The sequence below is a fragment of the Grus americana genome, chromosome 3 (assembly GCF_028858705.1).
Source record: "Grus americana isolate bGruAme1 chromosome 3, bGruAme1.mat, whole genome shotgun sequence".
NCBI lineage: Eukaryota > Metazoa > Chordata > Aves > Gruiformes > Gruidae > Grus > Grus americana.
This window is the reverse complement of record NC_072854.1, coordinates 17,300,047-17,321,923: the sequence shown is the minus strand read 5'-3', so window position 1 is coordinate 17,321,923 and position 21,877 is coordinate 17,300,047. Positions and strand designations below refer to the sequence as shown.

The following is a 21,877-nucleotide window of genomic DNA, read 5'->3' as shown; positions in this document are numbered from 1 at the left end:
AGTGTGGGAATTTTTTTCTCTTTGAGAGGAATACGGAGGATGGAAGTTGCAGAAATACAGTAGCTAAACTGTAGGTCTGCAGCTGGAGCTTTGTGCATATTTTAAAATATAGAATGTAAACCTTAAACCTTTAAAGTACAGACAACGTGCAGTCAGTTAAAACAGTGTCAAGCCATGTAAGTAGATTGCTGTGCACTTTACCTTGGTGCATCCGATGATGCCTCTGCTTCCTGTTACCAAATGCTCCTGTTCCCCATAGGAAAATCAATGGAAAATATGTACATTTCTGAAGTATTTTACTAACCGTGGCTTTTGTCTTTCGATTTTTCCCTGGTGCTGCTGCATTTCTTAGAACCATCTTACCTGGATTTAGTGTACTTCATGCTGATGCTAAAAGAAAGTAGACATGGAAAGTGGCTAATTCTGCTTAGGTTTAACCCATCTTCACTTCCTCTTCTCATCTTTGTGTGCTCTGTGTACCATAATATACAGCAATGCTAGGTAAAGGTGATGCCTTCATTCTGAAAGGCATTGTAAAGTCACAGGACAAAAGCCTAATCCCTGCTCCAAAGCACTTACAGGCCACATGTCAAGTGGACATGGCCGATGAATACAGGTGGAGGAATCCAAGAAGACTTGGTGCACCTGACTAGTGTACTTTGTAGCTGAACCGCTCTGAAGTGGTTTCTTTTTATTCATATGCGTTAGAGTAGTGGTTCTTAAACATTTTAGTTCAACTCCTAAATCTTTTATTTTTTTTATAATTTGCACCTTCCATATGTGTATGTATATGTGTATATATATTACATGCAACCATTCCCTATCTAAACTCCTGCACCCCAGCTTCTGAGCCTCATTCTTAACAACCCACGCAATCTGTCTGCCCCTTTTCCCCAGAAACAACCTTTGCACCTGAAGCTCCAGGAAAGTTGGGCCTAACCCTATTTAGGTTATCTCTTCCCTCGATTGTCTTGGGTATTGAGCTTCTCTGTACTTCCTTGATGTTTACAGTCTCTCTTCATTTCTTGAAACTCCTTTGCTACAGAGGTTGTTGGTGCTTATCCCTGCCTCAGTGGAGCTCCATAGCCTTGCCCCCCCGCAGCAGTCTTGGCCCAGCCCTGTCCATGGTACTAGAGCTATGGCGGGGCTCAGATAGGCTTCACGCTAAGCTGGGGTGTCTCTCCTGGATGGGCTAGCGGTGAGAGTCTTCACTTGCCGTCAGTCCTCACTGGCTCTAAATAAATGTTATATTCTTAATGAAGTTGCTAGAGAGGGAAGAAGAGACGTTCTCTGGGTGAAATCTTTCTGCAGCTTGTCCAGCTGTGGGGCTATCTTCCATCCTTGCTCCCCATTCTATGTTTAGTGATCTGTTTAGCTCAGAAGAGTTTGTGGGTGCTATAAAATGTGAGTGTTGGTAAGATAAATACCAACTGAGTGTTGGTAGAAAACCATGAAAGTGTGATTCCAAAAAAAAATGGGTGTTCCTGGCTGGAGTTAGTCTGATCAGAGAGGGGGGGAGTCATGAGTGAACAAGAGATGATTGGTGTTACCTACTAGTAAGTATTAGAATCAAAGACCTCTGTCTTAAATTTGATGCAAAGGAGGGTGCTGTTTCATGTATGGAGGGGGATTCATGTCATAGCAGACAAACTGAAAGATTTAGTATCGTGAGTGGATGTGACTGAGGAAGACTGTATTTGTCAAGGCTGCAATGTTGAAATAATCCAAATTAAATTATGAGATCGTGGATAAAAACCTTAGCTTAGAGTGAAAGGCTGTATATTAGGTTGCTTGTGCTTTGTCTGCTAACACTGCAAGCATGGAGGAAAAGCGCAAGAGGACTAAATAAGAGCTGCATTTTGGTCACATTATGGTCAGGCATCTGTGACGACAAGCCAGGGTGATGACTTTTAGGGAAGGAAACAGATAGAAGCAGAATCACCAAATGTGAGAATCGTTGGTTTAAAGGCAGAAATAAAGCGGATGTTGTGGATGACTGGAAACAAGTGAAGTGTTTGTTGAATGGTTGGGGCTCAATTCATTGTGTGCTAAAAACAAAACAAAGAAAAGCAAAACCAAGGCAAAACAAGCAAAAAAATTATATTTAGGGAAAAAGTCATTAAACTGAGAGCTGGTGAGGTCAGCAGAACTGAAGAGTTTATGTACTAAAGCATGAAAACTGTTTATGAAGTATCCCAAGAAAGGGGAAAATTCTGAGTAAAACTACAGACTTGAAACACCCCAAGAATGTCACAAATGAGCAGAACCTGTCAGAAATGGGAAGAAAAAGCTAGGTATTCAGGGGAAAGGTTTGCTTTAAAGAGTATGTGTAAAGACAAATTTTCAAGAGTCAAGTGTCTTTAGGAATGACAGCAAGCAGTAAAGAAAAAAACCCATTGTTTGAGCACATAGAGTTGTAAGGAGAAAAAGGATAATATACAGTTAGAATGTAGTAGTAGTAAAGGTAATGTAGGTATTGCCAAATCTAAATGAGTGCTCTGCTGCAGTTTTTGAGCTCAAAGTGTGGAAGAAGGTAGAATGTATAGTGGAAATAGAGATGCAAATAAGCAAAGCAATAAACAAAGCCATGAGCTTAAAGCAATCAGTTTGTTGGGGCTGGTTAACTTGTTTTCCAGAATTCTGGAAGAACTAGGATGATAACTAGCAAATGCTCCTAACAAATCCTCTGAAGACTATGATGATATCTGATTTAAGCAGAGAGGGTTAAAAAAGCAGGGATAGAGAGAAGAGGGGAAGTATTTACAGCTAGTAAAAATGATTGCAATGGATGCAGAAATGCAGACCGTGACTGTTAAATTGAGGAGGAGAGATGTTCTTACTAAAAGATTGTAAGTATCCCTGGATGAGTGGCAGGCTAGCAAACCAACCAGTTCCCTTTCCTGCTTCCAGAAATGCTTGAAAAATAATGTAAACAAGTATTTACAGCAACTGCCACTGATATGCAAGACGACAGTACTTTCACATTTGCTTTCATTTTTTAATTTGTAGCATAGTCAGATGTGCAAGAACTTCACATCAGGAAAAATTGTGGCTCCTTGTTTACTCTTGCATCGGTGCTGGCAATTTCTTATGGAAGAACAGAATTACTAAGAATCATACTTGTAAAGCTGTAGAGGGTGATTACACCCAGGTTTCTTGTAAAGTTAAAATCTCTGCTTTGGTCCATTTTAACTGAGACAGATTTCCCCTCACCTTAAACCCAGCTGGAAAATGTAGATCAAGTTATGGGACAAACAGAAGTTTGGTGTTTGTAACTATTGATTTTATTGCAAGCTGATGGTGGGATTATTTCTCTTTTTTTTCCTAGCCTTTTCCCCACGCAGTCTTATGTTAGCACCAAGCTCAAACTCTTCTATATGCAAAATGCTTACTGTATATAGTTGTTCTCAGTGGGGACAGAGACATAAGCAGGAAGAGTTTTGGTATTAGATAAGAGATTTTCTGTGATTAAGATGACCACCAGCTTCTTTTACTTGTACTAAATCCAAGCTTCTTTCATGAAGTTTACATCAATGTAGGGATTAAGTGGAGGAGTAAATTTGGCTAAGAAACAACAAAAATGGGAACACAAGAAAAAGTAAAACTCAGAAAGTAATAGATAGCTGAAATGTCTAAGAGGTAATATGAGGATCAGTCAGAAGTGAAGAGCAAGAAAATGGAATCTGAATTAAAGAAAAACTGGGAATCAAGAGAGTCATCCAGAGGCAGAAATACTGTAATATGAAGAGTGGCTGGTCAGGAATTGGCATATAGGCAGAAGCATTAAGGAGGGGATAAGGAAATGTATCAAGAGTCTAAGGAAGTTCAGAGGAATCAAAATTGACAGGAACTGCAGAGGAAAGGGGAGTGTGGCAGTGTTTATGCAGGAATTAGGATGAAAACACCAGGCACAGAATGTGGAGGGAGGGCTAATGTGAGAAAGATCAGTATAGCAAGGAGGCAGGAATAGTGGTGGAAGAAAGTGGATAATAGTGATATCATAGCTACATCCTACCCTATAGTTTAGGAGAGTGGAAGAAGAGTTCTGCATGTTATATATCCAGAAAATGGGACATAGTACTAAGTATTGTGCAGACTTTAACTGTTGCATATATCTCAATTTTATTTGGAAAGAGAAAATAATTTACCTTATGGGGGAGAATTTATTGATGGAGGGACTGAGATACAGCGCTGTAACTGAATGTCTTTGTTCTGGTGAGCAATGCTGCTTTGCAAGAAATACTGTTGGGTAGTATGATTCAGTGCTTTTCATCTAGAGTAGTAGGCTTTGTTTTCAAGTGAGTAGGTATGGGACAGAGTTTGAAAAATTTGCTTCTTGGTATATGTGAACTCGATTTCATAAAAATATTTACTATGGAAGTGACATGTGCAGTGAAGTGTATTTCTTTGGAGTATGTTCTTTAAGAGATGGCTGTAAAAGTTAACATGAAAGAACCTATAGTACAAATTCTGGCATCTGACTTGTTAAACCAAGAAAAAACAGAGAATTGAGAGAGAAGGCTGAAACTGCTCCTCATTGTCTTGGAGCAGTATGGTGTATAGAACCATCTGCTGTTTGTGGACCCCTCAGCTATCCCTGATTAAAGATCAGATTATCAATGTAGTTCTAGTCTGAAGTCTATAATTCTGTCTAGGCATTATGCTAAGTATGTGTGTAGATACATCAAAACAGCTGAAGTGATTAGAGCCGAACAAATTACTTTTATGTTGCTGAAAGCTTTGTTCTACGTTTAGAAGGCATATAGGAAGGGAAAAAATAGTGATATGAACATTCATACAGATTATTTTCTTGTGTTTTATGGTTTCTGTTCTTTGTTAGTGAAAGATTTCTTTCCTAGGATATGCAATTTCAAGGAAATCTAGACTGTATTCTAGGGAAGTCAACTTAGAAACAAATGCATATACTAATAATTTTAAGCCCCTTTAATCAAACTGGCTATAGCCATAGGAGTGGAAACTTCCTTAGCACATGCAAACACAGACCCCCTGCTCTGTTGTTACATGCAAAACATGCAGTACTGAGTCTTACAAAGCACATGTTTTTAATCATTTGTTTGTTTTCCAGAACTGTAGGTGTGTGTTATGCAACAACAGAAAAAATACCAGCAGAGTCCTCCTACACTTTGAGCTCCATGTAGACTAGATGCTAGCTGCACTGAAGAGAATAGCATTGAAGAAACAATGTAGTAGTAAATCTTTTGTAAACTGTTTTTTTGTTTGGTTTCATATGCTCTTTTACTTATTTCATTCTCTTCTGTTGCTTAACTGCTCTGGTTGTGGATCACAAGCTTTTCATGTAAGTATTTTCAGTCTTCTCTGTGCTAGTGATGGACTGGTAGTGTTTGCCACTGCCTTCCCTGTCCCCCGAGCCATATGGATGTGGTTACGGTGCAAGGGCACATGGTGCTTGGTTACATAAAGATTTGGGTGTTTGTCCCTTCAGTTTCAGTCAGTTGATTCAGTAGCTGTTTCCTTTTTTTTTTAAAGAATACAACAAAAGTGCTGATAGGCCTGGGTCTGCTTCTCTGTTCTAAACTGCTTCAATTTTAAATGCAGAAGTTGTTCAGTGTTTTGTCTTACGTAGCAGCTGTGTTTGAACTTACCTTCCTAATGCTCAGTGGTTTACTCTATTTTATAGATATCTTCTATGTATGTGAACTCCCTAATTATTTTGGCAAAGGTCACCATGGGGGGAAGCTTTTATTTTTACATCAAATATGATGTAAATGGGTGTTTTATATCTACTGTTTGGTATATGAATAATTGTGTGACTTAAGATTCACTTACACATCTAGGAAGGTGTCCTTAGTGACAGGTGTGCCAGAACTGTTAATTTTAGTTATACTTAAAGCTGTTGAAATTCTAGCAGAATTTAAGATCATTGTTTTCAAGACTGTGATAGTGTCTTGAGATTTCTCTAGTTGGGTACCTAAAATGAATGGTAATATATGGCAGTTTGGATGCATTCTTTCACTTAAAAACAAATTCCCAAATGGAAATTCATAGAATATTATGTTTATGCATTTATATAAGAGAAAAACTCTTTACCAATAACTACAGCATGACAAAGCATCATCAAAATGAAATTAGTGCAATTTCTTTTTTTCATTTGACCAAAAGAGGAAGATACTGATGTTATCAAATGTTTGATTGCCATAAGTTGGCTAATCTTGTATTTGAATTAGCTGCTGTTAATTATGCTATCAAGCAGTTATTTTTTAATACATTTTTTTCCCCCATTACTACTGAGAGACCATGCTGAGATTTTCAGAGGTGGTATGCTGAATTGTGGAGAGGTTGGAGTAAAAATCCCAGGCTGAAGTCTGGAAGCCACTGTAGAATAGAAATAATTTTACATAGAGAAAATTTGTTTTATCATTTGACGTTGGGCTTTCATGTGAGAACTGGCAAATGAAACTGAAAGGTTAACTATACAAAATGTATTAAATTGTGAAAGGAAACAACTCGCCACTGAAGAAAACTAAGTTGTAGTAATTAATGTGCCACCAGTATTATAGGTAGATGCCTTTCATAAATTTCTGCCCTAATAACAGAGAGGTGATGTCCGATGTATTGCTTTACCTCTGCTTATCCTAATTTTGACTGTATTTCCCTAGGAATACTTGGTACATTTAAGGTGGTTTGTCTTTGTCTCTTCTGGAGTCTCCTCTAGTTACCTGCCATTCTTTGTTGTGGGGGGGTATGGTGTCCTAAAAGTGCCAGGTCTATCATGAACCGGATGAAGTTTGTGTGCCTTTTATTGCCTTTCAGAATGGCCACCTCATATATATGTCTGCCAAAGATGTTTGTAATACAGATTTTATTATTTCTGATGAGAAGCTCTCAGAAGCCTGTTAAGACTGAAGTTTGTGCTACGTTGCTGTAGACTCTTTTCTTGGTTAATTTCTGGTCCCTAGAATTACTGGATAAATAAAGAAGATAAAAAGTAAAAGGAGCACTGGATGGGGAGGCATAGGTCATTTTGTGGCATCCAGTTGATCTGTGCGCACACCACAAAAATTTTGATTTTTGGGACAGAGTAAGTGCATCACATATAGGGAAAACTTACTATTTAGTTCTTCATCATTTTATAGAGATTGCAACTGAGATGTCTGCCTGGTTCAAGCAGAGAGTTTGAAGACAACTAAAACCAAATTAGACCATTGATGGGGGAACTTCTGAGTATCTGGAAAGCGTTTCATTTGTTGATTACTCCCATAAATAACTAAAAATTCTCTATTCAAAAAGCTTGTCATATGGAGAATAAAAGGGCATTATGTTCTGCAGAGATTAATTCTTGTTGGCTCTGATGGTGTATAAAAGGATTTAATGCTAGGGAAAAGAGTACTGAATTGAGAAATCTGCAAAAGGAAAATCCCATCAGCCCAGCTCATCATAAAAGCTGTTGAGCGATGCAGGGTGAGGATCAGCCTCTTCCAACAGCTGGGCTCCGAACCATGAAGGGCTTTGATGAATGCTGACAGCAGACAGAAATGCAAGAACAGGAAGCTAGAGAAAAGTCTCTTGCAGGCTGAGGACCAGAGAATTTTGACATGGGTAGAGGGATGGTAAAGTTTACTTGGCTGTTCAAGACAGTTGTCACTGGAACTTTATCTTGTTATCTATGTTACTTTGTTTTACATAATGATATATCTTAGCATGTTGAAGCATGTAATACTAAATACATGGATATGGATATCAGGAATTGGCTAGTGCAACTGGAAAATTAAACAACAATTAAATAATAAATAAGGGAGTTTTATTTGCACACCCTTTGTTTAAAAATGAGGCACTGTAAAGAGTAAGTACAACTGTTACATTGCTTATGAGATCTGTATTTGAAGTCCAGTCATCTTGTCTTTGATTGTAGCAGAAAGCTGCGATGTTGGTGGTGAAATTGTGAAAAGAGAAGTAAAATATATTTCTCAGTATAAAAAATGGTTAGTACAGGAGGTGGATGTGTTCTGGAGAAATAGTTGGCATAAGCAGCTTCCATTCTTTTCTCTTAGGCAAGAGGGTTTATTATACAAAAACACTTGGTGTCGGCTCCCGCTTAATTATCTGTTGCATTTCCAACTTTATGTAGCGAGGGAATCCTGTGGAAATTGAATGATTAATAGAAAGATACAGTACCTTTTTTTTGTTCAGTGTGCAACAGTATCATGTAGTGACTGGTATTAATGATGTAACATTTTGTAGGCTCCAAACCTCTGATTTGGGATTTCTCTTTACTGATAGAAGTGGCTTGTTAGAGAATTCTGATTTTCAGGCATCACTAATTTGTTGTAATACAAAATAAAGTGATTGTACAAAGTCATCATGCTCAAGCGTGGTTTTATATACAACATACAGCTGTGTCAAATTTTCCCATCTTTTACCTTTGCAACCAAATTACCTTTTACTTACAAGCATTAATTTCCCAAAGCAGTGGTATTATCTCTTTTCACCATGCGTACCCTTAGCTGTATGCACAATAGGTTAGAGCCAAAATGTTTACTACGTTTTTCTGCTGGATAGACCAATGCTTATTCAAACAGATTGCCTTGGCATGGGGCCCACAAGAACCACAAACCCAGATGCTGGAGAAATAATGCTTTTGTGGAAAGGCACTTTGCAGAGACAATTCTGCCATAAACCCTGTCCTTTTTGTTGCGTGTCTGTACCTTCACAGTCTCTTAAGTAGACAGGGCTCACACCTAAGAGCTTATTTATACACATTAACTGACATAGCTACTGTAGAAGAAAATGTTCTGGAATATTTCTTCACAGGCACACTCCAAATAAAGCAATTAGCAAAAATTAAAGTTTTTAAAATTATTATTCCTCTAGAATATGTTCAGAGGTTAGAATGCCTTGCACCAGACTATGCCTGTGATGTTTTTTTTCTACCCTTTGTATCATTCCCTCGCTGAATGTGCCAGGTGATCAGTGGAAGGAAACTGGAGAGGATTTAGAAAAGAAACGTATACATGGAGGGAGGAAATGACATAACAGTAGGAGAATGGAAAGAGGATTTTGGAGGGGGAATAACATAATTTAGGAAGTTTTTTACCATCTTCTGTAACAGGAAAGTAGATTGAGGCCAGCAGTGTAGACGGTTCATTTCTAATAGAAAAATAACAAACTGAGATAGAAGGTCTGTGGATATCTCTGATCTTTTGAGTCAGGGGATTAATTACAGCAAGCATCAGATTGCCTGTAAAGATACACCAGAAAAGCAAAACAATTGTGCTTGTTGAGTATGAGTATTCAAAACTTGCTATTGTTACTTTTTAAACAAGACCAACCCAGTAAGGCACAAGAGCTGAGTCTTGTTCTGCTGTCTCTACAGTAAATATTTGATCACCTCTTTTCCTTACTAACTGACCGAGTTTCTTCCTGTGTCCTTTTGTTTTTGGGAAGGACATTCCTATTTGTGTTCAGTGTCTGCAGCACCTCTGGCATTATTACTTATTCTGAAATGCTGGAATGGGTGAAGTACAGAAGGATTTATGGCTATTGAGTAGCCCAATATCTTAATGCAAATTGCTAAAATTGAGAATGAGATTAGATTTTGTTTTAAAGATGCAATGGTTAAGATAATTGTTGATAGTGGATCTAAAGTCACTATGTTAATATTTGATTTGTATCTTTGTCAGTTAGATGGGCAGTATGGGGTTCCTGCATCCAGGATTATTTTTCAAATTACTTGAGGATTTATTTCCCCAAATTTTGTTACTGCTTTAGCAGTACTTCCAAGCTTGTTGTTGTTGTTCCAATGAATTCTTTATTTCTTTTAAAAAATATAAATAAATAAAAATGGTTACCTTAAGACTTCATAAATTCAGATCCAGTTCTGTGAATACTTTCAGCAAAATCCCTGTCCAAATGTGAAATAGTTAATGTTAGCCTTTCTACAATGCAGCTGCTATGGGTAAGAAGAAAGGAATGTATTAGAGACTTTCAACTGTTTTAAGTAAGAAATAGAGCAAAGATGATATGGCCTCCTCCTTCCCCCTTCCTCCCTCACTGCTTCCCACAGTAGGCTGTCAGCAGTGATGAAGGCACTCGCACTGAGCTGCAAGAAGTCGAGTTAAGGTTTTTTTTTTTTTACTTTCCCTTGTCTTGAGTTAGAAAACTTGGGGCTCTTGTTTCTCTAGAGAACAGCCTGTTGGGCTATGTAGTGTTTCTGGTTGTGAGTCTCTCAGTCTTTTCTTTTCAAACTGATTGCTGGAAACTGGGAGATTATTCTGGGGAAGGATGTGTACGTGCTTTTTTTTTGCATGCTGCCCGCAACATCTGCTGTTTGCTGCTACTGACAGAGGATATCAGGTTAAATGGAGTGTTGATCTGACCCAGTATGGCTATTTTTCTCTTCCTCTACAGATAAATAATTATTTTCTGGGCCACCAAAAAAAGAGGCACTGGTGTAAGGACACTTGCATTAGATAAAGACCCAGACTTGTGCTGTAAATTCGGCATAAAAGAAGTTTAATGAACATCCAACCACTGGAGCCTGGAGGCTCTCCGTTTATGCTGCTACTGCCCCATACCCTTTGGTTCTGTAAAAGGTGCCAAAATCATCTTTGGGATGTTTGATTACTCAGTTTCTCCCTTCCTGCTTTTTTTCCTCCCCCAATTAAATACGATAAAAATAGAACAGTTTGTTCCCCTCCCTCCCCGCTCCACTGAAAAGAGTAATACATTCATGTTTTGTGCCAGCCTGAAATGTATTAAATATATTTATTAATTTGAGCCAATACCCCTTTGAAAAGAAAGAAGCCTGTATTTTGCACAAATCTATTTAGACAATATATATACATTATGGATTTTTGTATTGGTGCTAGTTTTGAGGTGGGTTGGGTTTTTTTGTTTGGTTTTTTTTTTTTTTTTAAATAGTAATGAAATGTGTGAACATTGTATTTCCCAGTGGGCTTAAATATTTCTAGGCAATGTGAAATGGACTTGAATAGCTGTATTATTATTATTTTAAAGAGTCAGGGCAGATTGTGGTATACGAACTAGGATGTAGAATAACATTTCAGGAAGTTTCAGTTACTTTGGATTGATTTCTTCCTGGTAAGATGGGTCTGGTTTTAATTAGTTAGCACATTTTATTGTTCAGAGGTAGAAAGCTTTGAAGTGGTTAAAATGGAAATCGGCCTTTGGCAAGTGAAACTGGACCTTGTTCCTACGTGAGTGAAAAAGCTTTGCTACCGATCACTGGTAGTCGAGTCTTCTCTCTAGTGCTCATTTTAAAAGCTGTGTTTTCTTCTGTGTATTTTGGTATGCTTGTCTCCCTCTCTAGTATGCTTATTACAGACATGTTTGTTGCTAAATTCTCATCAGGCATATAGAACTTTAAAATATTTTGTGTAATGAATTGTGTTGCTGCTTCTACACTCTATATGGGCCTTGGAAATGCATTTACTTCATTATTGTAATTTTGAAATTTTCACCCTATGGCACCCCAAATACCTACGCTTGTATTACTGAATAGCTTGTGGAAAAATATATTAGCAGTATGTCCAAAGCATATTTGTGATGGGTGCCAAAACGTTAGCCTTAACTTGCTAGGAAAGAAACAACATTGCAATTAAAAAAAAATAAATTGTAGTTCTATTGCAGGTAATTTTAGGGTTCCTTTTTTTCATGGTGTATATGATCACATGTGGCAACTGCATAGAGAGATAAACTAATTGAAGATACAGGAAAAAAAGAAAAATTACATATTGTTCAAGCGTAGCAAATGAAAGATGTCTAAATTTGTAATTGTATCTACAGTTTTCAAACTAAATAATGTTTCTATGCAATTTTAAGAGGTTAGCTATGCATTTTGAAGAATACTACTGATAAGAGCACCAGGTTTGATAATAAATTTCCTAACATTAATGTATTTTAATTCGACATTGCCATTTATTTAGAAGCCTTGAAATTCATGTCAAGAGAACAAGATCAATACCAGGTTGATCATAGCATATGTGTTTTATGCTTGTCAAACAAGTGATTTCTATGATCTGTAGATATGCTACAGCAACACCACATAGATTCTGATGTAAAAAGTAATTTACCCTAAAAATGATTTCACAAGATTAACAGTAGAAGTCACATAAAAGTAAATGAACACAGGACATAAATACTGTGTTCGGAAAAATATTGCTCTGACAAGGGGACGCTCAAGAAGGTCACTTTTGAGTTTGTTGCAGTTCACACTGCATAGCACCACTTTTAAAATAACGTAACTTCTCTTCTAATATACTGTATAGAATTTGTTTTTTTCCCCCTAAATCAAATCTCTATATACTGTTTTTAATAAGAGGGAAGTCTGAGCGCTCATCAGTAGAAACTGAGTGGGACTGTGAAATTATTTATATGGCATCTTTGACTACATTGTGCTGAAATAAACAGATGCCAAAATAAACAGTCTTGCAAAGGAGTTTTTTTGAGTCAAAACTAGAAGCATTACATGAGAGGACAAAATGATCCCACTATATGAATTACATGGTCACTTTTCTTCTGGTTTGGAAGTTTACTGGGCATTTTAAGTGGGTCAAAAGAAATGCTAGAATATGCAACATCAGAAGCCATTTTAAATTTCACTGCTGACACTGTACTGAAAGTGCACAAAGCAGTTAAATTAGGGGAGGGTAGCATTTTGGCACGTATGTGTGCATCAGTGCAGTGTGTGTATATTTATGAAACAAATACAGGATAAGAAATTCAAAGTATAGTAAAGCTACAGCTGTATTTAAACTGACTTCTAAGTGCTAAAATTTGGACAAAGAAAACAATGAGAAAATATGAAGAACAGTACTAAAGACAAAGAGCTGACATTTTCAAGTTTTATGCTGAAATAGCTACTTTGAAACGCGAGTTGTGAATAAGCACCGATGTCTTTCAATTAAACAAAGGCAATGTCCTCCTCCCCATTTTTTGGTCCATAAGCAAGACTGAAATACAGTATTAAAGATGTAAAGTTTTTCAGTATTTTGTCCATCAGTCTGTAGACATACATAGCCACTCTTAACTACAGCATTATCAAAAGATTTCACAAAGGAATGTAAGACTAGAAGAAACCTCCTACAGGAGCAAGTCTAGTTTGTTACTACAATAGGAAACAACATAATAATCCTTCATAAATTTCTTCAGGTCCCTCTTAAAATGTCTAGATATCTGTTACCCATTATCTCCTGTTTGGAAAGCTTTCCAAACAGGATTTGCTTTTCCCAATTCCTAGGCACAGTGTGTTCAGGTACAGCTTTTACTCAGCTGTTCTTATACTAACATTATTTTTTAGCTTAAATGTTTATCGGCGTTTATCCCTTTTTCCTCTTTGTTACCACCAGTAAGGAATTTAGGTAGGACCCTTTCCATTCAGGAGAGAGGAGGCTACCTACAGCCTGTCAGTGTAACTGAACAAGTGCAAGGTATGGGCAATCAATGCAATACTATCCAAACGAAATCAAATTGATCGTTAGTTGCCTAGATAACAGCCCAAATACCCTTGGGTGACTGGGGATCATTTCAGGAAGGCAGCCTGTTCTTACATTTAATGCTTTTTTTTTTTTTTTTTTAAATTATTTATTCAAGCATTTTGTGCTTTTTACTTATTTATATTTGTGTAGTGGGCACATTCCAATTCCCTCTAGCTATCTGTTTGAGCTAGCCAATTTTAAGTTTGCTACAGCTTATTCCCTGTCAACTAATTATAAAACCAGAGTTGTTCAAGAAAGACTTTTTATTCCATTCCATACTTCACATACTGGTGGATGAAAGCAACACCTACATTGCCTGCCATTTCGTGTGTGTAATTTTTCTGTAAGCATTTATCAGATTAAAAAATCCAGTGGTTTAGAGAGACCTGTAAGCTGTCAAAACCAACATTTTGGACCTACGCTTTTTTAATTTCAAAGAGTATGTAGTATTCAGTGACTCTTTTTTATTTGTTTGTTTCCTTGTCTTTGGTGGAAGGAGACCTGTATCTTCATGGTTTTGTTTTTCATGGCTATATCACTTTGGCACCCTGTGGTAATTCTGCAATCATCTGGCAAGCCAAACCCCTTTATTCTCCTTTTTTTTTTTTTCTGACTGATCTCCCAGTTCATGTATGTATTTTTCCCTTGGATACACAACTTTGCCGTCTTCACTGTTGAATTTCTTCCCATTCTCATAAATCACATCAATTAATTTAATCAACAGTAAAACACTCATATTTTTAAAGAATAAACCAGTTTATTTTTGTGACAGTTTGTTCATTTTGCTAATTACAATATTCTTTTAGGCTTTATATGCAAATACAATTGCACGGTGTACTGACTGTCACAAATTACTTCAATTCCTCACTCTTTTGGTTGGGTTTTTTTTGGGGGTTTTTTTGACTGGGAGAGGGACAAAATAACAAGTTTGAGTCCAAGTTGCCTTGCTACAAAGATAGGATACTTTGCTACTGGGATAATTTTTCTCTTTTTTTAATGCCTTGGAGGGGATCATCTACCTGAACAGAAGCTGAGCCGAGTCCTCAGCTAGCAAAGTCAGTGTTAACTCAGTGTTGGTCAAGGTAGTATTTAGCCTGCTTCTGTCATGTTGGTTCCCTGATCTTTCAGCATTGTTCTACAGACTCAGTGTCTGCTATCACCATAACAATGTGGTAGCAGTTTCCAGACAAACTGAACTTACAAAGCCTGTTCTATTGGGGGAATGAATATGTGAAGAGATGTTGAGACTAATGTAACACTAAAGGTTAAAAAAAAATGTAGCTGGTAGAGGTAATAGCGTAGTAAAAGTGCTCACCACACTCATGCAGCTACTGAAGTCTTGTTCAGAAATGTCCCTGGAGGATTCTTCAGCAGGAGCACCTGGGTATGTTGGTCCTCCTACTCATTCCTGTTTTTCCCGTTGTCGTTTCCGTTGTGTTATGTTGTATCAAAGAGCTGCCTGATAGCCAGAGTTGGAAAGTTGAACAAACTTCCCCCCCCGCCCCCCCTTCCTTGCATCATTTAAAGCATGGATCTCTTCTCTCCTGTGGTTTATGACACGTCCCCACAAGCACTTGCACTGGCACAGCTGAAAAGGAGGCAGGGGAAGAAGGGAGAACCCAAGGAAACCTGGCCTGGCAGTCCTGTACATTTTCACCACATTAGGCTGTTAGGTTTTGCTTGTTCTGCTGCCCTCAGTAGTGTCTGTGGGGTGTTCCCCCCATCCCCCCCCCGTCATTCTTGTTTTGAATTTTTATGTGAACTGGCTCGCTGAGATAACTAGATGCTTGAATTGTCGTTACTGATGTGTTAGGGGCATTAGCTATCATTTCTGTTGGGCCCTGGCGATGCTGTGCCTTGCGGGTTTGCTCTTCTACCGCCTAATCCCTGTGAAAGCTGATTGAGAGAAGCTGCAGACCAAAATGATGACTTTGGTTGAGGAAGAGGACTTCAGGTTTTTTCACTTCCTGAGAGTCTGTGCTTTCTGACTGAGGCAGAACATTTTATGAATCTATAGGTCAGTCTGGATCCCTGACCACAGTAGTACAAGTGGTTCATAATTCATCTAATGCATTGATCCTTCCAACACTTTTTTAAGAAGTACTGTCTTGTTTATCTCTCTTCTCCTCCTCCCCCAAACTAAGGTGCAGAAATTAAATAGTTTATCAACTGCACACGCAAATCTGAGACTTAGCGGGGAACTGAATCTATAACTTTTAAGTCTCTGGCCGTCAGCCTTCTCTTTGGACTGTTATTTGTAATGCTTGTAGTTGGAGACATTCCTTTTGCTTTGTCTCCAGGAGGGTAATTGCCCTTTGATGTAGTCCTTGATGAAATTATCATTCCTCTGCTGTCAGCTGATCAGATGGTGCTTTTCTGAGGTTATATTTAGAAATCACCGAATACACAATGAGGGAGTTTACCTCATGTACTCCCATCCAGACAGGTGACTAATCTAACCTTTGAGATGGCACTGTATACAGCTTTGTTACAGTGGATGCAATTCAAATTGCTGAAGCAACGCAAGAGCTATGTGTGACTTTTACGGACTTTCTTAGGGGTTTTTTCCCCTTCCTCTGTACTTCAGAATTCCCAGGTGAAAATGCCTCTGCACTTCTGCTAATATGTTTCAGATGTGGACTATAAAGATGCTGGAGGTAAAACTTCCGATGGATATAGCAGTACTATGACACTATAACATTAACGTTAAGGCAACATCTAAATCTGTTGGTTTCCATGGAATGTTGCAGAGATTTTGCCCAGCTATTTGTGGTCTGAATGGATTCTGTTTAAGAATACTCCCATAAATATGAGGGATAATATTTCTTTTTGCATTCAGTATGTTAAAATAATTGGATAGGATCCTAGCAACTGACTTTTCTGCATCATTTCTCTTACACAAATTATTAACAATAAAACAATGGTAAGTCAGATGTGTAGCTGCTGCAATTCACTGAAATCTTTTGAATGAAAACTGGAATTAATTTGGTGCTTTTTGTTTGCTTTTTTTAGCATGTATCATGCTAAACAGCTCTTGGCATAATATAATTTGTAGTGTTCGGTGTCATTCTTCAGTGGGGTCTAAAGACATCGCCATCTCTGGAACTCATACTTAAATTTTCTTGCAGTTTCACAAAAGTGGGGTTTTTGTTTTGGTTTTTTTTTTTTTTTTTTTTGAAATCATTTGTATTACCATTATTCTGCTTCTCCGTTATGGAGCAAATGTACATTTTTGGGTCTGCCCATATTTCACTTCAGTAGGCAAAATGGTTGCCTGCTTCCACTTCTTTCTTTGAAACAAATTGGTTTTAAGTGCTTAAGTATTCTGGACAGGATTTAAACTTGAATTTTATGTTGTGTTTGTGAAAGCTTTGCCTAGTGCTAAAATGTGTGAAAGATATTTGAGAGATATGGAATTTATTTTGTTCAGCACAGCAGTGAGAAAGTTCATATGGTTGGGAGTACAATTAATTAACTAAATTATCGAGGAAACTGAAATGAAATTCCACTTTTAATATTCTGCCTGGGGAAGTGATATTGCTTGTTTCTTCAGAAGTGTCAGAACACACGATGGATTGAAACTGTTTTAAGCTTCTTTAATAATTTAACATAGGAAAAAGATATTGTGTGAATAGTTTCATTTTAGATTGTGCTGGATATATGGGATGTTGGTCACCGGCAAAAGAGGGAAGATGTATTTTTGTGGACAAGGAGACAGAATAGGTTGTATGGATGGGGGTGGGAACAACCGACAAGTAATTTATTAATTACAGAAATGAAGTTAATTGACATAATAGTGTTATAATTACAGAAGGTTTCTAGGGCACGGGTTTGCCAGAGGACAATACAGTATTTCGCATTTCATTTTTCTCTTTTGTTTTAGGCTCTGGATGTTGACCGAACTGTTCTCTATAAAATGAAGAAATCTGTCAAAGCCATAAACATATCTGGTCTGGGTAAGTACATAATAATTTCTGGTAGTTTATATTGGTGAAACTGGAGGATTTAAATAGTCAGTCGTCTTACTGAGTCAGAAAGAGTTATATGGGTGATTCTGAGAAGAGAAAAATGTACATTTTAAATAGCAGTCTTGAACTAGCTGCTTGATTGTGAGCTCAGTAAGAATGAAATTTTGTGAGGTAGCTGAACCTATCTAGCTGCTGTACTGCTATGAAGCAGGGAAGCCGTGCTTTCCTCTTTCTACCAGATCTGGGCTACCTGCTCCTTCTGCCACCTCTGGCAGATCCCTAGATGAGATTTTTAGCTCATATAAAGCTGCATATGGAGTGAAATCAACTGAACTGGGATTAGATGAGCACCTGAAATGGTAAGGCATATGTATCATTGAGACCATGGGAGTGGTGAGGTTACTCTCTTTGGCAGCAATAAGAAGCTGCATTGGCTCTACTGCTTTGTGAAACCTCACCCTTCCTGGTGGCTTCCAGTCATGTATGTTGAGGACTTCATAACAAGAGAGAGCTGATGAGCTGCAATTTTTTATTGTCATGATGCCCAAAATCCGATACTCCTCTTACAACGCTGATAAAAATACAAAGAACTATTGCTGCATGCATTTATATATGTGTGTCAATCTCATGGAGTTTTGTGTGTTTATCTTCTTTGAAAAAATAACTGAAGCTTTTGGTTTTGTGGATCAGCAGCATTTTGTGAATAAGAAACAGCATTTGTTTTTGTGGATAAGAAACAGCATTTTGTTGGTTTTTGTCCTTGCTTTGCCGTTCATAGCAATTAGAGCTAACAAAACCTCTATTATATGCAAAATAGATAGGCCTGGCGACCTCGGAGAGCCACCAATATCTGACAAAACTTATGGGCATGTTGATGTTCAGATATAAGGTTATAGCAAGAATTGCTGTTGTGGTATAATTCTTATAAGCTAATTGAAAGGAAGTTCCTTCTTGCCTAACATAATGAAGCTGTTATCTGTGGATCATGGCGAGTCCAGTTTATGATTCATCTGGAGTTGTATCATCTGTTACATATTTATTTGGCACCCTTTCTTCTGGGTTTTTTTTGTTGTTGGTTGGGTTTGGGTTTTTTTGGTTGGTTTTTATTTTTGAGTGCTTGACTATGTCTCATAATCAGTGTACTTGTTAGAGCATTGTAGCAAATCACTACAGTTTCTGCATAAAATCAGTACCTTGCCCAGTTTTTAAATTCATGGTGCCCAATCTTGGCAATAAAGGTTTGGAGGCATTTCTCTTCCACCAGCAGAAATATCACTAACCCAGCCACTTGCCAGCCCTTGGGGTTTCTTTTGACAAAACAAAAACTATGGCCCTGCACTCCTAAGAACACAGTTACTGGATTTTTAATATAGGTTCTCTGAGTATTAAGTGTACATGTTTTGGCTTTCTTTTTTAATTGTGAATTTAGAAACCATTATGGAGGATTAGATTGTGACTCCAATTTGTAAATAATTTAGTTTTTTACTTAAAAGAGCCTCTAAACCTTCAAACAAACATGGCTCAGATTTCCTTTTTGGATAGATTCCAAATCTTCTGTTTGTAGAGAAACTTTTAAAATCCATCAGGAAGAAACCATAGGGCAGGGAGACTATTTTGGAGGATTCCATGAAAAAATATTTTGTGTTCTTCAGAAGCACTGGTGGAGTACCAGCTCAGCTAATAGTATTGCTGCAACAACTACCATCAGCATTCTGGGCAGTGTCTCAGAACTGCTGTTGAGCTGCTGGTTTGTTGGCTTTGTTTAGTCTGATACGTAGATCCAGAAGAACGGTGCCTAGGATGCTGGGGAATAGAAAACTCTTGGGGATGCTGTGTGGAATAGAAAGCTCTTGTTTCCTGAGGTATAAAGTCAGCATGGTTCAGCTGCTGATTGCACATCCAACTACAAGTAATGGCAGCAGTCTTTTCACCTTGTTTTCATTCAGTGGCACCCTTCTCTTTTTGCTATATGAATTGTACCCTGACCTCCATCCTCACCTGGGTTCAAATAGGCTAAGTTGGATGGAAGAAGCAGTAAGAATGCAGAAAGCAACATGGAAATAGTTCACCTTACTGGGTAGCTGTGTGAACTAGAGGAGTTGTGACCTGCCACATCCTGTTTTTTGCTGTCTGTACCACTTCATTCAAAGCTTGTTCAGGTGTGCGTACGTCACACAATAGTTGAACACCCTTACTTCATCCTACAACTCAAGTAGCAAAAAGTTTGGTAAGTGCTCAGTCCTTGCTGTTGATGCTGAGGAAACATAAGTACAGTTCAGTGCTAGGACTTAGTTTTTTTAAATTGAATGGCTATATACAAATTATCTTTTACAGGCTGCAAATTCAAGCACTCAAGGTAGAAACTTGTAGAATTAATGCCACTTATGTAACTTCAATTCTGCATGTACATTATGACAATCTTTAATTACACAACATTATACCACTAGTCCACAGGGGTTTAGTTTCATATACTGGAAATTAAAGAAAACTTGTAGCTACTTGAGAAATAAAGTTCTTGAATGGCTGTCCAAATAGGAGTGTGAACAGATAGGCTTGTTTTCAAGTTGGAGCGTGCTAGGTTTATTGAACAGGTTGTATAACTAATTCATAGAAGTTTGGAGAAAGGACATTGCATCAAGAATTCTTTGGATATTAAATGTGTTGGTGTATATAAATGGGCTTGAAATGAAACTGGATCTTTGTTTGTTTGAACAGATTAATCCTCTCTAAATAATCTTCAGTGTTTATGCTGGTTTCATGTAATGACCAAGAAAGGGTCTTTGTTCCTTCTAATGCATAATTCGTTTTCTAGGGAGTGGGTTTTTTCCTGCTTCATTTGAAGCATTAGATATTGGCCACAGCTAGAATAAGAAATTGGCCACAGCTAGAATAAGAAATACACAACATTACCTTTCTCAGGTGCCAACTTGGTGTGCTTTGTCCATGTCCTCAAGCTTGACATGGTCACTAAGCTTGGGTTCAGAAAGACTTTTTATTTTATTCCACAGTTCAAATTGACAGGGACTTTTTATGCCTGTCTACACAAGCAAGTAATCTGGTGTCCTAGGAGTGAATCAGTAGGTTGGAGTAGTTAAGACTGAGGTCCCTCAGATTTCCTTTGTATTTGAATCAGAGGAACTTGCTTTAGGCCTAGATTTCATCTCATTCCCTGGGCTGAATATCCCCCCAACACGTGCAGCTCAAAGCTTTCCGAAGGGTAGAAGCGTTAGGTGTGTGCTGGATGACTCGCATTGGTGCAGCCCACATAGTGATTCAGAACCTGCTGTCTCCGTTAAGCACTGGACCACTTCTGGGGCAGAGCTTCTGGTTTCATTGTGACAGAAAGGAATCTAGTTGTTGTGAACCAAAACTGCTTTGAGAACTGAACTGGCCTGTGGTAAGTGCCAACTGTTAGGATTTGCTTCAGATCCCCACTGCTGCTCTGAATCAGAGAGCGAACGTGGAAATGGGTTTTGTCCTCCTCTGTAATGTAGTTTGTAGTTCCATTTCCTAAGATGACGTGGAGAGTCTTACTTGATCTATTGCCAGGACTCTGCCAACACGCTTGAACTCCTCTGTTTCTTTGTTCAGTACACAGTTAAACATAACAGCATACGGTTAAAATTGGGGAGTGTTAATAAAAGACCCTGAAAGTTCATGATAGGAGTTGGGAATTAATATGCAGTCTCCAGTATGGTGCAGAAATATCATGGGTCTTTCTAGAGCAGATACCTGTCAGATGATTGTCTTGTCTTGATGACACATTGTCCTTTGTACAACATGTGGGTAGATAGTCATAAACCAGAATTAGTGAGATACATCATACTTCTGGTGTATCAGTGTTAAAATATAAATAATAAATGTTTATTGTATCAAGTAAGCATTTTTAGCAAGAAATCTTCTGAAAAGTGGTTGGTTTGTTTTTTTTTTTTAAAAGACTCAATTGTAATTTCAATAACGTTTTACCTACTGATGATATTTTCATGTTTTGCTCTTTTTGAAGCTCACGTGGAAAATGAAGAACAGTATACACAAGCACTGGAGAAATTTGGTGGCAACTGTGTTTGCAGGGATGACCCAGATTTGGGAACAGCATTTCTAAAATTTTCTGTGTTTACAAAGGAATTAACTGCACTCTTCAAAAATTTGGTAAGAATTACTTAAGAAAAACATATTGAAATTTTAAGACCATTACAAAGACTGTATTTCTGTATTATAACAGCTCTTCATGTTGAAGACAATTTGTGTTTTAGCAGCCACTGTTCTTAAAAAATTCTCGGCTTAGGAAAATGTCTCCTGCCCTAGGCTTTCCCCTTGAAAAACTCAAAACAATCCAAAACCAAAAAACCAAAACAAAACCAAAGCACCACAAAAATGAAAACAACCTAACAAAAATCCCTCTTCCAACAATTCTCACATCTATAAGCTTCCCAC

The 21,877-nt window shown here is 37.8% G+C and overlaps 1 protein-coding gene across 3 annotated transcripts in view; it reads left to right on the top strand.

Annotated features, from left to right (window-relative positions):
• Nucleotides 1-21,877, top strand: part of ASAP2 (ArfGAP with SH3 domain, ankyrin repeat and PH domain 2) — a 96,688-nt gene that overhangs the window by 5,848 nt on the left and 68,963 nt on the right. For all 3 annotated transcript variants that reach the window (XM_054820180.1, XM_054820181.1, XM_054820182.1), the window contains exons 2-3: nucleotides 17,359-17,431; nucleotides 21,447-21,592. In XM_054820180.1, coding sequence (XP_054676155.1) covers nucleotides 17,359-17,431; nucleotides 21,447-21,592 — 219 coding nt within the window. The remainder of the gene's footprint in view (nucleotides 1-17,358; nucleotides 17,432-21,446; nucleotides 21,593-21,877) is intronic.